The following is a 17456-nucleotide window of genomic DNA, read 5'->3' as shown; positions in this document are numbered from 1 at the left end:
TTTGTGTATTTTTAGTATAAATATTTAGTTTTGTGTATTTGAGTCATTTTCATATTTTTGTTGTATTTTTCTGTAATGTATGTTTTTTGGAGTCATGTGTATTTTTTATTCTTTCAGTTGTCTTTTTGTGCATTTGTTGTGTTTTATTATACTAATTTAACAAAACTGCGCAAAACAAAACGTAAAGCTCCAAACTACATGAGTGAGTAAATAAATTAAAGTATTGTCTACAATTCGGCTGCCTTTTTTTAAAAAACAAAAATCATGTTTTGTTAACTCTGAGTATGTTCAGGCTCAAATGAGGGAAACTCTGAGTATCCCATTCCTAAACGCGAGGTATGTTCTTCTCTGAATATGTTACCATGGCAACATTGTCTGTGAACTAAACCTGGTCGCTGGCAGGTTTTATCAAAGAAACCCTGGGTTTCTACCTGGCTCCGCCCACCTGAACATCGTTTCTGAACACTTTAATGAACCTTAATACTCTTCTCTGAAACACATTAATAACATCACACACCACAGACGTGTTCACATCATTACTAATGTTGTGTTGCTTTACGTTTTTTTTGTTTTTGTTTTGTGCAAACGGTAGTTTTCTTTATAACATTGTGGATACAGATCATTAAGTTAAAGACACTGAGAGGTTGATCTGCATTAAAACATCTACTGACGTCTGTAGTAAAGTTCTCTGAATACAAACCTGTAGATATTATAAAGGAGATGACAATTTAAATTAATACATTTTTAAGGCTCGATTGTTTTTTTATATTGTTCTACAGTTAAATCTGTAACTTGCGTCTCCTTGAAGGTATGATGGCACAGTGTGACGCTGCTCTTGAAAGTGACGGGTCGCGGGTTCGTGTCCCGCATCAGTGTTCTTTCATGACATTTTTTAGGACGTTGAATGACTCTGGCGATAATATTACATTAAAAATCAATATAAATGATGCAATATCAAGCGGCAGTCAGTGTCTTAATATCCAGTGTAACAGGAGGGCTCTCTATGCAGACGTCCTATGCTGCTGACACGTCTCCTCAGACACATTTTATTCATATTATTCACCGCTCGTCACGTCACTGAAGCGATAAAGTGATGAAGCGACCAAAAAGTGTGACTAATTACGGGTGATGTAAGCCACTATAATCACTGAAGACTGAACACACCTTTAGAACAGGCTCATATTCCTCAAACTCCGACTTATTTCACCCATCAGGGTGAATAAATCACTATTTTCTGGGTAGTTGTCATGGCAGCTCAAGTCATCTTTGATCCATTGATGATGGCTTTTTATCGCGCGCGTGCACGTAAGTAACCCAAGGTTTACATACTGAGGGTTGATTAACCCACTTCATACCAGCTGTAATGGAATCCGATACCCAGAGTTTCCCATCGCGGGGTATGTTGACCCAGAGTTTATGGATAGACAGAGTTTGTTAACCCTCCTTTATGGAATACCCCTCTGGAGTCATTTGGGATATGAGCATGATAAATGTGTTTGTTTTTACTCACTTTTATATTTTTTGTTTGGTGTTTTTTCTGTATTATATGTTTTTTGGAGTCATTATGTGTATTTTTGTATCTTTCTGTTGTGTTTTTTTGCATTATTTGTATAATTATTGTTTTTGTTGCCATTGTAGTGATTCTGGAATCACTTTGTGTATTTTTTGTATAAATATTGTTTAGTTTTTGCTTTATTTTACTCATTTAGTATATTTTTATTATAAATACTGTGTGTGTGCGTGCGCGTCCAGAGACTTGTTGTTGGCTATAAGAAGCGTTTACAAGCTGTGATATCTGCCAGAGGGGGTGTTACTAAGTACTGAAGGTACTGATGCTGTAGGGTGCCCCGACTTTTGCACATGCCAAAATTATGTTTTTCATTTTTGTAATTTTGTTCAATTTATAAAATAAAATGTAACTATGCATTAATGTTTCCTGACAATATTGTTTTTTTTCCCATATACCAGAGAGACAGTAAATATGAATATAACTTTTTAAATATATAAAATATGCTGTTTTTAAAGGGGTGCCCTGACTTTCGCACACAACTGTATATAAGGTCCCACAGTTAACAATGTATGTCAGACCACAGAACAAGCATGAAGTCGAAGGAATTGTCTGTAGACCTCAGAGACAGGATTGTCTCAAGGCACAGGTCTGGGGAAGGGTACAGAAAAAATTCTGCTGCTTTAAAGGTCCCAATGAGCACAGTGGCCTCCATCATCCGTAAATGGAAGAAGTTTGGAACCACCAGGACTCTAGCTAGAGCTGGCCGTCTCTCTAAACTGAGTGATCGGGGAAGAAGGGCTTTAGTGAGGGAGGTGACTAACAACCCGATGGTCACTCTGACAGAGCTCCAGGGTTCCTCTGTGGAGAGAGGAGAACCTTCCAGCAGGACGACCATCGCTACAGCACTCCACCAATCAGTCTGGTAGAGTGGCCAGACGGAAGCCACTCCTTAGTAAAAGGCACATGGCAGCCCGCCTGGAGTTTGCCAAAAGGCACCTGAAAGACTCTCAGACCATGAGAAACAAAATTCTCTGGTCTGATGAGACAAAGATTGAACTCTTTGCTGTGAATGCCAAGCGTTATGTTTGGAGGACACCAGGTACCGCTCATCACCTGGCCAATACCATCCTTACAGTGAAGCATGGTGGTGGCAGCATCATGCTGTGGGGATGGTCCAGAGCGCTCTTGACCTCAGACTGGGGCGACGGTTTATCTTTCAACAGGACAACGACCCTAAGCACACAGCCAAGATATCGAAGGAGTGGCTTCAGGACAACTCTGTGAATGTCCTAGAGTGGCCCAGCCAGAGCCCAGACTTGAATCCCATTGAACATCTCTGGAGGGATCTGAAAATGGCTGTGCACTGACGCTCCCCATCCAACCTGATGGAGCTCGAGAGGTTCTGTAAAGAGGAATGGGCCAAAGTGGCCACAGATTGATGTGCCAAGCTTGTGGCTTCATATTCCAAAAGACTTGAGGCCGTAATTGCTGCCAAAGGTGCCACAACAAAGTACTGAGCAAAGACTGTGAATACATGTTATATTTTCATTCTTTATTTCTAATAAATTTGCAAACATTTAAAAAAAATGTTTTTCATGTTGTCATTATGGGGTATAGTGTGTAGAATTTTGAGGAAAAAAATGACCTGAATCCCTTTTGGAATAAGCGCTGTGAATGCTTTCCGTGTGCACTGTATGCTGCGTTCACGCCAGACAGGTCTTCTGCGGCACCGGACGCGTCTGCCGCACGAAATGTTAAAAAAATGTCCCCATTCACTTCATATGCACGTTTCATGCGACGCACCGCCCACCAGTTACTAGGAGTGTGACTATCTCGATACGGCGATATATCACGATATTTTTTTGAACCATCAATTATCGATATGCTAGATTTTTAAAATTTTTTATTTATTTTTTTGTTTTCCAAAACCTTTTCTGCTTTTTCACTAAAATATGCAGGTAGGTCTTCACATAGATTTTGTCACTGTTTGTTGAAGGAACCAATATATTGTTTACTGGAATATTGCACTATAATGGTGTCATTGGTGAGAAAGACCCTCTTTATTGTTTACAGAAAGCACTGTTGGAGATACTTATTCATTTACATTGGTACATTATTTACAGAAATGTTGCACTAAAATAGTGTCACTGTTCATAGGACACTTTTTCAATTTATTGTCTTTCAGAGATATAAAATAAAAATTGTATTTTTTCACTTTATCTTTTTTTTTCTTGTTATGTCATAGATTATCGCAGATTGACTTCTGACCATTATATCAATAATCGCAGTATTGTCATATTGTGAGATAATCGTTATCGTGAACTTTGTATCGCGTATCGTATCGTGCCAGAAGTTCCCATCCCTACCAGTGACACATCCAACTCTGTGAGTTTCACTGCCTGCTGAAGCGAGGAGTTGCCGAAAAAAGCCGGTATGATTAGCGGCTAATGCTATCCTAGCTCAGTGCCGACTTTCAAAGATGTAAACTACATAGAGAACTTTTACCTGCTACTACCACCTTCTCGCTGATTCTCCTCCTCCACGCCAAATTCTTCCTAGTCCGGTCCTGGTTATAAAGGCTGTGTCATACAGCTCCATGTGGTCACACAGCTTCGGGCACTGCGTCGGGGAGATATTCGCTACACACACACACACACACACACACACACACACACACACACACACACACACACACAGACCTTTCCGTCATTGTAGTATAGATAGACCAGTACAGTGCCCGTCAGAAGTATGCATTCACGTGGGAGCCTAAGGGGTATAATTGCGGGTGCAAAATGTGGGTGCAATTTTCCTGGTTTAATTTTATGGGACATGTGCACGATAAATGTTTGTTCTTTTTTTTTTTACTCACTTTTATATTTTTGTGTTTGGTGTATTTTTCAGTAATGTATGTTTTTTTTTTTTGAGTCGTGTATTTTTGTATCTTTCTGTTGTGTTTTTGTGCATTTTTTGTATAATTATTGTTTTTGTTGCCATTGTAGTGTGATTCAGGAGTCATTTTGTGTATTTTGTGTGAATATTTAGTTTTGCATATTTTTTGTATAAATATTCTATTTTGTGTATTTTGAGCCATTTTCATATTTTTGTTGTATTTTTCTGTAATGTATGTTTTTGAAGTCATTATGTGTATTCAGTTGTCTTTTTGTGCATTTTTTGTATAATTTGTCTACGTGCGTGCGTGTCTACATCCATCTGCTTCGTGCGTTATCTTCACACACATGCGTGCGTTTTGCAACATCAAAGTAGCAACTCTCTCTTAAACGGCTCTGTGTGATCTGCATCAGTCGTGTGCGTGCGTGTTTACATTGTAGCTGCTAGCATCTTTCTTAGCACATAGAATAATATAAGAACACTTAACATTGCGCAGAACAAACAATAATCAAAGTAGAGACGTGTTGTGGACTCACAAAAACGTTACATTCCTCTGTCTGAATAACCAGATAGTTTGTGATAAGGTCGACTAACGACCGTCAGCACAGCCACTGCTCAGTCATGAGACGAAGGAGGAAGTGAAGTCCGTGACCGGAGATTTAAAGGAAGTTTGGAATCACGAGAATAACAATGAAATATTAACTTAAATTACTTTTAGCGGTACAAAAACGTTTTTAATATTGACCTTTTTTTTTTTTTTTTACCCAAACAAACTGCGACATGGTGATGTCCTGAACCCGGAACCAGAAGTAGCGCGCTCAATACCGCGCTCTTACGGAGGGAGCCGTAATTATAAAATTAACGTTTTGACCGTTTTGCTACACAAAATTGCTCCAAAATAACAGATGCACTTCTGGCCAAATGAGTATTCTAGTACAGTGCCCGTCGGAAGTATGCATTCATGTGGGAGCTTAAGTAGAGTTAATTATGGCCAAATGAGTATGTGTTTAAAGGTTGGATGTACAGAGGTGTACATACTCTGTGCTCTGTAGTGTTATAAAGGGGTTTATTATTAAATACAGCGTGTGCGATTTCTCTGGTTTAATTCTATGGGCTAAAATCAGGTTGATCCAAATCTTAGTAGCGTTTGTCATGAGTCAAAAACAAAATTAAAAATGGACATCCTTTGTGGAAAAAAAACTATTTATTGTAAAAAATGAGTCAGACAAATTTCACAAAAATGCAAGTGACGATTTCAATCCATGGACAGCTACAAGACAATAGTTGCATATTACTGTATGCACTGCTCTGAGGAGATAATTTATTTGTCAGGTAGATAAAGACTGAAAAAATGCTTTTAACCAAATTTCTGCACCACAATTTCATAGTTAAATCAATAAACATTAATGATTAAAACTGTTATATTGTCTTAAAATAGCCTATGAAACCTTTAAAAGCTCTATTCCGATTAGATCTTTGTTATAATGATAAAAGAAAAGTCCTTCAGTGCAGATGAAGGGAGGTTAAAGGGGTGAATATTAATTGGGAGTGGGGGTGGGTGGAATCAGCAACGTGCTGGCTGATCAGCTTTAGCTTCCTCTTGAGTGTTAAGCTGGACTTAAGATGTTCATATCACAAGACGACACACAGCATTATTGAAAGTTAGGGGTGGGCTGACGCACTGATTTCAAAATCCAATACAATACATTGGTATCACAGGATTGATAGGATATGATATTTAGAAAAGGGAGAAAATATAATTTAATTTATCATATTTAATAAAGTAAAATATATGACTGTAAACTGTGAATAAGGTTTTCAACTGTTTACAAAAGGATAAAAAAGGTAAAAAAAAAAAAAAAAACTCAAAGTATTACTGCCAGTCTAGAATCACTCAGCTAATATATGGTCATCTTACAACATCTTTAAAAAAAAAATTAAAAAAAAGACATTTGTACTTTGCTTTATTAATAGGTAAAATTGCTCATTATGCTAAATGCTGACATTCATTTTGATAATATGACCCTCAGATCAGATCATCTGGTTTTTGCAGCTCGCTGTGATAGTTGCCCATCTCTGGTCCACACCATTGATCGTTTATGATTTTATGGCCTCCTGCATCTAGTCTCGTCGATGAAAACCAGTCGTTGAGGGTAGAGAATGTCAGCATGTCGTACTTTGGAGAGATAAAGCCACAGAAATAGAATAAATATTGTTCATATTCTATTAAGCAATTATTAAGGATTTTAACATTTTAACCTATGTTGTGCACACAATTGGATTCTCTCAGAGGCAGCCAATTGGGTGCCAGTATCTGAATTGGGTTATTACTTTGATATTTCCTGGACAGAGAGAAGAGTGCAAGTGTTTATGAGAGGTGGTTCTTTTTAGAAAGTGTCTATTTGTACGGTTGCCGTACGGACAACCACCGGTGCGTAGCGTCTTAGGGTTAGGTTATAACCCAATATTGCAACAATTTTTAGGGTTAGAGTTAGGCTACGGTTGGCCTGGGCCGATAACAGATTTTGCTGGATAATATATTGTCCCACAAATTATTGCTGATAAACGATATTATTGTTGATGTTTTTTTTAGACCAAATTAACCACTAATTAATGATAACATCATAAAAATGCAAGTACACCCTTTCAAATGCAATCAACTTGTATTTCTCAATAGTATTTTTTACCATTTTAATTGGAATGTCAAGAACTTTTAAATATTTTAAACAAATAAAACAAACAATTAAAATAAAATGGACTCAGTCTCAGTTAGCAAAAAAATGCTCTTCAAATGCAAAACCACACACAACCAAAGCAATAAATGAAATGGTTAATCAAGTCTCTCTCAACAAACAAAATTGCACTTGCAATAAGTGCACCCCCTTGTTATCCAGCCTGTTTGGAGGCGAAAGACAAGGAAAACAAAATACTTAGACTTAGTTTGGTTGCTAGCCCCGCTCGGCATTCCCGCTTCTGCTTCCGATAACACCGCTTATGTCTCCTCCGCTGGCGGACACCGCGGCTCCGCTGCTTCACAGGCCGCTGGGTGTATTTAATTGTATTTTAATATAAAAAACTGATAAACATATTTTGGAAAAAAACAAAAAAAAAACAATACGATATACATCGTGATTTATCACAATATCAAGAATTACAAATTTCGATTAAAAATTTTTGGGATCGTTAAGATAATTGTGCTCTGAAATATTGCAAGATATCACGGAATAATTTTTAACATTTCAGGGCTGAATTGACTGGAGTCCAGTGTCTGTCTCTGTGGTTTGGGCATATGAACCATAAATATCATATAATAAAATCTAGATGTCGTACTGCACAAACTTAAATACTCTTATCTCGCTGAAATCTTGATGGATTTACGAACTTACAAATGTTATTAGGTGGCTACAATTCTGGATGTTTGAACAAAATTGTAGCTTTTCTCTTCAAAAAACAACTTAATCAAGCAACATTGTTGTGTAAGGCTGAGACCACCAGATTTAACTTGTTAAAAAAGTTTGTTAAACATCTGATGTTATGATTCCTACAGGAAATTACTGAGTGAAGACGCCAGACTTTTGCTGTTGTGTTGAAACCAGAGCCTGTGAGATCACATGTAAGATATTACAATACTATGACTATATTTAGGTTAATCGTTAGTTACTTAGTGGAAGTACGTACAGTAAGGGACTGTTTCAAATGAACAGCGGGGCTGACATAATAACATTGCAAGATTGTTGTTGACACAAGGTTTTTTAGAATGTTTGTTTACACAATCACTAAATGTTTCTTTTGGACACCTTTTTATGACTATTTCAATGTGGTTATTCTTAAAGTATCATGTAAAGTATCCTTATCATTTAATAAATATAATTTTTTTTATTATTGATTCCGCTATGTTTTTTGTGTCATTTCTTATCTCTGTCCTCCATGTGTACCTCCAAAGTAGTCAAACTCTTTAGAGGGTGGGGATTTCAACATGCAGCATTTCTTGATGTATATTTGTAAAGGGAAATCTTGTTCATATTTTATATTCCAAATAAATGTTTTTTTTTTTTTTTTTTAAGTAGTATCTGAGGCGTCCAGGTCAATCGGCTAATGAGTGCTGTTATTTAAGGCTAACTCCAGTGCTCTAAATAGATCTGTTAAGATCCTTTAATTAGCAGCTGATGGCTCATATCCACCGTCTGACCACAGTTTAGATGAAGAGTGGTCCCGGTGCTGCTTTTGTTTGGTGGACCATGTTTTCGTACCTAAGGAGCCCACATTATATTGTGAGTAGCTGTTACGAGAATTTTCTATATAAAGCTGTAATAAGTGTGTCTACAGGTGAAAGTCATAGACTACTTAGCATAGACAAACTAGTACAGCATCCTTTGATGTGAGTGATTCAGTTCTTTGCATGGTCTCTGACAATGGATCCCCAAAGACAACAGGCACCATTTGCATTTCATTTTGTACTTTACTCTTAATTTTTTTCTACTGTCAGTTTCATCATGTGACAAGTGAAAGTTTATCTGGCCTCTCAAGAATGGCATTAAAGAAACACACGTTTTTAATTTTCTTATTTTTCATTTCTGACTAAAACAAAAAAATTGACAGACCTTCCAAATTTGTAGATGTGTTGTAGATGAAACTATAAAGATGGATATACTTTGGTTTCTTGGTTTCAACAACTCTAAAATAAATAACATCCTTGTAAAGCATCACATGCCACATTGTAAAGCCTGTGAATGAGAGCAGATCTGATTATTTTTAGAATATAATTGTGGGTTCATTTGACTTTGACCTTTTTAAAATATATAACTGCTCACATTACTGTACTTAAAGAAAGTTTGTTGGCTTCTTCCAATATTTAATCATATCCATTCAACCAATTGAGTATTTATTAAAAATAAGTCATTGTGTCTTTCAAACAGCCTTATATTCAATTATTATCAACCAATCAATCAAAACTGTAACAATCCAAGCAGACTGCAATGAAACGTAAAGCTTCTGCTTGAGGTTTGATTTTATTTTGACAAAAATATTGTTTTATGGGTCATGTCTCATGTACGATGCTCCCCTGTGGAATTTATGCTCCTCTCTTCCTCATTGTGTTTATTCAAGTGCAGTTAAGATAAGGAGTTGTGAACACAAAAGCTGAAGTGGGCAGTTTTCAAAATAAAATTACAAAAACATAGAAATTTAAATAAATCAGATTATTTTTTCTTTCTTAGTTGTCTGGTGGTAGATGGTCTATGTATAGACCAGTCTTCTGACGGGTTAAGATCACTTTCCGAAGGCATTTATGTCTATTCCATGGGTTTCAAACTCATTTTAGTTCAGGGGCCAAATAAAAATCATGCATGTTGTGGCTTTTGTAGTACCATCATCACTTGCATTTTAGCAACAGCATCAACTGCTGCAAAGAATTCTAGATGAATAACATATGGGTGACGTGCAGCTGTTGCTTGTGTTGGGTTTTCTCTCAGCATCACAGAGCATGTGACCTTCACCTAGCTACAGGCTGAGTACAGCATGTCCAGTAGAGCGTGCATGCAGACGATAACAGTGAGTGAGCAGGCTGATTTTGGCCGATGTGACACGTCTGTGCTTGCAGCTTTTACCTTGAAGACCATGTTTCCCTTTGGCACAAATGCTGCACTTGACTCTAAAAAGAGGAGGGGCTGCAGAGAAAACTCACTGCAGCTCACCGTTCTTCTTTTCCTTTCTCTCTGGAACCACTGTGATGTCAGTCTACAATGTTCCTGTTGTTCCCCTGCATTCATAAAACAAATGATACTCAGCCACTGTTTTTGTTAATGCTTTGCACTGCTTCTCATAATCTCAGTACACTCATTTCTACTTTATTGTGTGTCTGCAGCAACTAAGAAATGAATCCTTTTATTGGTGTTTCCTGACATTTTTGTTAATTATAGACATTAGATTTTATAAAAACATTCTGGTGTCTCATGGACCTTATGTGAATAACTTATTAAATGACAAGTAAGTCTTTACATTTTCGCTTATGATGCACAAAATGTTAATCATTGGCTGGTGACACATTGTAACCTGGAACTGACACGGATTTTTTAAACTGATACATAAACTATTATTTACTTCTGAAACTAATAAAAATTTTAAAGCTAAAAACAAATCTATTTTAAAAGTGCTCTTTAAAATAAATGAAAGCGTTGAATTTACAATACAAGGGACTGTAAAAATAATGCTTTTTTTGCATTTTAATTGTATGCGTAATAATTTAACTCAATAACTTAAGATTTTCCCCAATTTTGCATGTAATTGACAATTTTATTTGAATGTTTGTCAATCAAAATTACAAAGTCAATTATCAGGACTTAATTATAATTAAATTACAATTATTTAGCAAAAAATCTGTTTAACTACAATTTAATTTACTCTAAAATTGCAATTAATAATAAATTAATAAATGTAATAAAAAAAGTACCCCTTTGATGTAAAATATCTTACTTCACAGACAATATGGAACACAACCAGCTCAGTATAGACTATTTAGTCAGCAGCTTCTACATGCAGTGCAGGCCATTAGTATACTAATATAAATACAGAGCAACATACTGTTCTGTCATACCCTTTTTCTTAAAGTCTCATTTAAAGAGAGACTAGCAAAAGCATTTAATTTATCCACATTCGTATATTCTCTGATGCTCAAGTTGTACATTGAGTGCTACATGAAGAATGGAGTAAACCAGTTTTTCAGATTTGATCATTTTCCAAGCCTTATTTTGCATCAGCAGCTGTGAGTGTTCTTTTCAGTCGTGGCCTTTCAAACCTACACAACATTTAGGAGAGAATGTGAAACATTCTTCATCACAGATATGCTCCAGGATAGATTCACTCCATGGTTGCTGCCAGAAGCAGTTTTTTCCTCAGCATCACATTAAACTTGGGGTCAGCATCACTCAACATGGTTCTTTGTTGTCGATCAACGTTTTTTTCTGTTGCTTCATCTAAAACACTCAAAAACACATCTGTAGTGCTTTAATATAACACTGCAAAACAGTGTAACCAGAGGAAATGATCATACACCAATATTTTGTGAGGATATTTTTACTGCCAGTATTTTCTTTGCACACTTTGGACAAGACATTACTTAATGATGAAATTCCTTGGTATTATGAAAATCAGGCAGCACTTCACAAAAAGTATAGTATCTTTAATTGCCATGTTAAAAAGACAAACTAACTAAATATAATCATACCTGTCAAGTTTTGAATTTGAAAATAAGGGAAATTTTCAAGTGCCCACTACGAGCCGTCCCACCCGCTCAACCAAGCTCCAGTATCCCTTATATTTTAAGATAGATGTACAAGAAATCTAAAATACCCACTTGTCAACCACTTACTAAATACAATTATGTGATTATAATCTGGTAGATTGACCTTTATTAACATTAAAATGCTGTGAACATTCCTACCAGGGCTGGACAATATGGACCAAAACTTATATCTCAATATATTTTCTCAAAATGGTGATAAATGATATAAATCTAGATAATTTTATTAAAGTCTGACCAGAAAGACAATTCTGGGTTAAATTTGCTGATGCAAAATGCTTTACATGTTGTTCTGAGAAGTAAAAGCAGCGACTCCTAACACTAGTATTTTGATACATATTAAGCTATAATATATATATATGAAATAATATAGTTTTCTATATCGCCAAAATAAAAAACTTGATACATCTTGAATCTCAATATATTGCCCAGCCCTAATTCCTAAATTATATATATATTATATATATTAATATACTTACAGTTCATATACAAGTCAACACATTGCATATTTATTATTAATTTCACATTGCTTGTCTTTAAGTTAGACATTAACATTTTATTTTAATTATATATTTTATTATAATTTCTCATTTTCACTCATGTGGTTCTCTGGTATTCACTAATGACTTATTAGACACATTTATTACAGACTTTACATTCTTTAACACTTTATAAAGGAGTGTATATTTGTGGCGCTTGTGATTGGCTGATTTTTTTATAGTGACTTCCTCTGTGGTAGACGTTAAAATCTCAGTTATTAATCTAACAGAACGTGTAACTGTGTCACATCCTGATGGTCTTTATGAAGATAAACTCTGTGTCCCATTCACAACGTATTTACACCAGTTCTTAGTTTTAATCACCAGGACGTCTTCATTCATCATCTCTGTTCTGAGTTGTTTCCGGGTTTGTTGACGCTGTCGTCACTAATCTTGCGAGAACTGTCACTCAGGCCATTTCAGGTGTCAGTTCTCATGAGGCTAGTGACGGCATTCAGTTTAGTAAGGCATCTTTTATTTATTACATTAAATCACGGGATATTTATGGGAAAATACTAATATGGGAAGATGGCGGGAAAGAGGGGTAAAATATGGGAGTTTCCCGGCCAAAACGGGATACTTGACTGGTATGAATATAATGCATATACAGTATATGATGGGTTGGAATTGTATAGTTATCTCAAATGTGCAATTAGTTATGATGTAATGAAATGAAATATTATCTCTATTAACTGTGTTGCTCTTTGTCTGATAACACATGAAAGAAACAGAACTGTATTGTAGATACAGTTTTGCTCTAGTATCACATACTTTCAGGGCTCAACTTGGGCTTTTTTTGTTTTATATCAGTAATGTTAAACTCCTAACTATATATATTGTTCTGTACACTAAAATGTTTCTTTTACCACTACCGATGTCTCTTTATCTGCCCAAAAATGCTAGGGCATGGCTGATGCCGTTTCAGTGAACAACAATGTCCGCAGTTAAGGAAAAGACAAATATATGGAATAGAACTTCACACAAACTCAAATACTATAATGTTGAGTATTTGCATAGTTTAGTCATCTAGTTGCCAGTAATCCCTGCCAGAGCCCAGGTTCTGTGTTGGGAACATGTAAAATCAGTTTCTGAAACATTAGCTTGAAGCAGTACAGAGGATTTAGTGAGACATCTTTACGGAACATGTTGATCCATCAGCTCTGACTGCTGCTAACTGCTGATATATTTGGCACACGTAATGTGTAGGCTGTAACTGGATCTGGTTTCGTCACAGTCCCAGTTTAACTTGCTCATGTCTCTAAGGGGAGCAATCTTTAACTGTGACAGCAGGACGCTCAACAGTCCAACGCACACTTTTTCTTTGATCATGAAACACGTTCCTATGTTTGCTGTAATTGTCAATCTTTTTATGTACATTCATTCAACTTTTGCTTCTTAAATTTTTATATTCTAAGCCCAACTAATCCATTGTGGAACTCGTGGTAGCAACTATTTTCCTAAACTCCTCCCAATAATCTTATTTTTTGGTTAGATATATGGTTAGAATATGCAGGAGCAACACATTTCAAATCTCATACAGGATGATGCCATCGCTGCAGTTTTCTACTCTCCATGGTGGGTCAGACATGTATCAAAGATAATGCACATATTTATATATTTATCTGCTGTAATGACCCATTACTTTAAGATATCATGATTATCACCCTGGCTCTTTTTAAAAGGTCCCTATAGTAAATTTTATTTCCAAGATCTATCAAAAGATCATATATAATACCAAAGGTTAAGCAAGGTAAACTTTCTTGTAAAGCAGGCCAGAGTATGGTACTAAGAATCTGACTTTGTGGAAGGGGGCTATGTCAGCACCAGCTTTCCTCTGTAATGACACTAAGTCATACAATTGTAATTGGCTGGAGTCATAGTATTATCTGATTGGTTGAGCTGCAGCCAATCAGACAAATACTCATTTTCAGACACATAACCCGGCACTGGCCTATGATGGGCTATACAACGCAGCTCAGCCAATCACTTTTCAGATACTGTAAATATTTTTTTGATAGGGCGAATACTGGCAGAGTTACAGTAATTTAAAATTTGCGTGCCTAACTGTGTTGCTGGCAGTCAAAAGTTCACGTTTGGTTGGAAACACAGACTTTTCCATAAATTCTTAAACCTACCGAAAGACACCGGATGTGAAAAGTTAACGTGTCCAGGCAAAATCCAAAGTTTAGTCACCCTAGTTCACATGTCACACCCAACGCCTCTTTTAAAGCTCTCCATTCGACCCACAGGAGAAAGTAAAAGTGACGCATTGTGTACAGCTAATTCAGTTGTAGATCATCTCAGTTCCTACAAATACACACATTTAATGAAACCACCATTTTTTCTCCAGGGCTCACAATTCCCACACCTATATCACATGATGGTTATTTTTAATCTCATTATTGCAAGTACTCAAAATGTTTCAAAAATCCTAGAATTTTCTCATTATTCCTCAAAATGTTCATCAAATTATTCACCAACACTTCCCCGATTTAAATAAAAATTGGTCACAATATCAAGGAAATTTAAGTTAAGATCCTGCAGGGACTAAAATCTGTAATTTGTTGCTTGTTATTGTTGTTTCCTTCTATACTTTAAATACTATTATACGTGGAATTGCAAACTAGGGCACATGAATGATATATTTGCTCATTTTACTGCCTATAATTTGCAGCCCATTAGAAATTAAATTGGTCCGTATTTGGCCCCTGAACCAGAATGAGTTTGACACCCCTGCCCTACATTTAAAGTATGTGTTTTGCTCCTGAACAGCATGTCAGAACCCTTAATGCTGAAACTGAGTGACCATATTACTTAAGTCATCCAGGCTTTTTGTTGACTATTCTGTCAACTTTTACTTCCACCCCTCCATATTCAGCCAGCCATTCAGAAGCCAGGATCGTTTGTTGTGTAATTAGTTTAAACCAATCATGCTGAAGGTATTATGGCAGGATTAGTCATTAACTGTGGGCTTAGCTGTCAGCTGCAGCCAGGGAGGAATGCTGCTAAGCCTTGTGTCTGCCAAAAACTAAACACAGAAAACCATTTTTAAAAGCTTTGCTGCTACAATGATTTTTTTTGAAGCAATGTGACACGACTGGATGAAGGATGTTTACTGTTGTCAGCACAGGAAAAACCCTTATTTTGTTTAGTCATTGCTGGGGGGATACCTGAAGGACCACAAAGCTTAGCTAACCATCTGTTAGAGGTCAGTTTGGAGTGGGGATGGGGGGTGGCGTGGGAGAATGGTTTCTACGTTAAAGAGTGAACCACTGGTGCTGTACAGCTCTATAACCTTTGCTCTTTCTCATTGTGTTCTTCAATCTATTGTCCACATCATCTTGCGCTGGAGAAGTCAAACCAATGGTGTTCAATAGTAAGCTGTATGACTGACACTTTTAGCTAACCAGTTTATGAACTGGTCTGTTTGACATTATATTGGCTCCGATACATTTACAAAGTTAGGCTTTGCAAGCAGAAAGGTTCTTTAATGAATCCTAATGTACATGTCTAAAAGTAAGGTCGTAAGTAAAAATGGATCCGGTGAGATATTGCGATATTTTACGGCGTGATAGTCGTATCATTCAAAAAACATTTCAAAATCAATTTTTCAAATTGTGATTTTTGTTTTAACCAAAAAAAACACGTTTTATTGCATTGACATATGCATAGCACGTTAACACCCAGTCACTAGGTGTCAGTGAATCACATAAACCATGTTAAACTATCTCACTCCTTAATGCATTTTAGCTTGGAAGTTTATTGCACTTTATTTTCATACAACATACTGGGCACTTAAATAGATGCATGGAGTTCCTTTTTAAAATAATTTAAGAACTTATCAGAATCTGTTGTAGAAGCAAATGTAAAAAAAAACTTTTGAAAAATAGAATTTGATAGTTTTAATAAACATAGCACTTGTTTTTGATATTGGTACTTGAATTTCTTGATCTCGCAGGTTTTAAAAAATAAATACATTGTATTTCTTACCTTTTTGTACTTGTAAAGGTGAATTGTGTAATTATTGATATTGCGATGTATATCATAGATATATATTGTATCGATCCCGACCATATCATGATTTTTGGGGCTGATGCTGATTGTTGATTGTTTGATAACTGGCTGATAATGGATAAATCTATATATGAAAGAAGAACATTGATATACACATGTTCTTATAATACTTAAATATGATACAAAGACAAAGCTGCAGAACACTGCTAAATTAAATATAAAAACTTTAATTAGTAACAAATAAATGTTAAGTTGTCTACATGAGTGTAAACAATATTAAGAACAGGCACACGAGTCTGTAAATATAATATAATAACAGTAGTCAAACTGTAAAGATAATAAATAAATAAAATTCTAAATTATTGTAACATAGACCTTGTGAATTTATGAGCCCTGGTAACAGTTAACTACGAAGTGAGGTGGGATGTTATCTTATATTAATGGTGACCATGGGACTAATAGTTGCTTATGTGACGAGAGCGTTTTGAGTTATTCATAGATATAGTTAACTCTTTAACATCCTCCTAACGGCCTGCTTTAATTTCACTCACATTCATAGTTACACATTTGGCTTCAGTAGAGTTGATCATAGATCAGCTGCAGCGTCTATTTACAGTTTCATTTTTAGTAGCCGCACTGTGCTCGTATTTCCTTCATCAGATGAGTTGATGATGACGAGTGTCACTACAGTGAAACAATTGGTCCTGTATGTGTTTTACTTCAACGTGCAGCTGATTGACCCAAATCAATAACAAAGAAGTGTGAATTAGGTGTGAATAGTTAAAGAAAGCCAGTATATTGATCACAAAATTTACCGTTTTAAAATCTTCAATACTGCTTTTTAAAACACGGAATGCTTTAAATAACAGTGAATGACTTCAGCAATGTCAGAACTGCTGTGATGCACGGAGAAGTTTTGCGCGACAGAATTGGTTCAACATCGGTCATATATTAACCGATGTTTATTCATCTGTGACATGACAAAATCAGCCCGACAGTTACTCGCTCAAGTTCTAGTGACTGTGCATATGTTGGAACTAGAAATACTCTTTTTGTGAAATCTGTTGCTGGATAGGTTTAAAGTGTTCAACTTGATTTTGGTCAAGCACCATAATAACATTATTAATAACTAGGGATGTAACAATTAATCGTAAGGCAGTTAAAAATCGATTCATAGGTATCACAGTTCACATAGATACTCTGAAAA

At 36.0% G+C, this 17456-nt stretch overlaps 1 protein-coding gene across 13 annotated transcripts in view; it reads left to right on the top strand.

Annotated features, from left to right (window-relative positions):
• arhgap12b (Rho GTPase activating protein 12b) overlaps positions 1 to 17456 on the top strand; it is a 101387-nt gene that overhangs the window by 34056 nt on the left and 49875 nt on the right. The window contains exon 1 of one of the 13 annotated variants that reach the window (XM_028433910.1): positions 8588 to 8670. The exons of the other annotated variants lie outside the window; for them this stretch is intronic. Coding sequence (XP_028289711.1) covers positions 8599 to 8670 — 72 coding nt within the window. The 5' untranslated portion in view covers positions 8588 to 8598. Of the gene's footprint in view, positions 1 to 8587; positions 8671 to 17456 lie in introns of those variants that run through there. 13 annotated transcript variants of the gene reach the window in all.

This window comes from Gouania willdenowi, chromosome 20 (assembly GCF_900634775.1).
Source record: "Gouania willdenowi chromosome 20, fGouWil2.1, whole genome shotgun sequence".
Taxonomy (NCBI): domain Eukaryota; kingdom Metazoa; phylum Chordata; class Actinopteri; order Blenniiformes; family Gobiesocidae; genus Gouania; species Gouania willdenowi.
The sequence above is the reverse complement of the archived record's forward strand: the minus strand, read 5'-3'. Positions and strand labels throughout refer to the sequence as shown.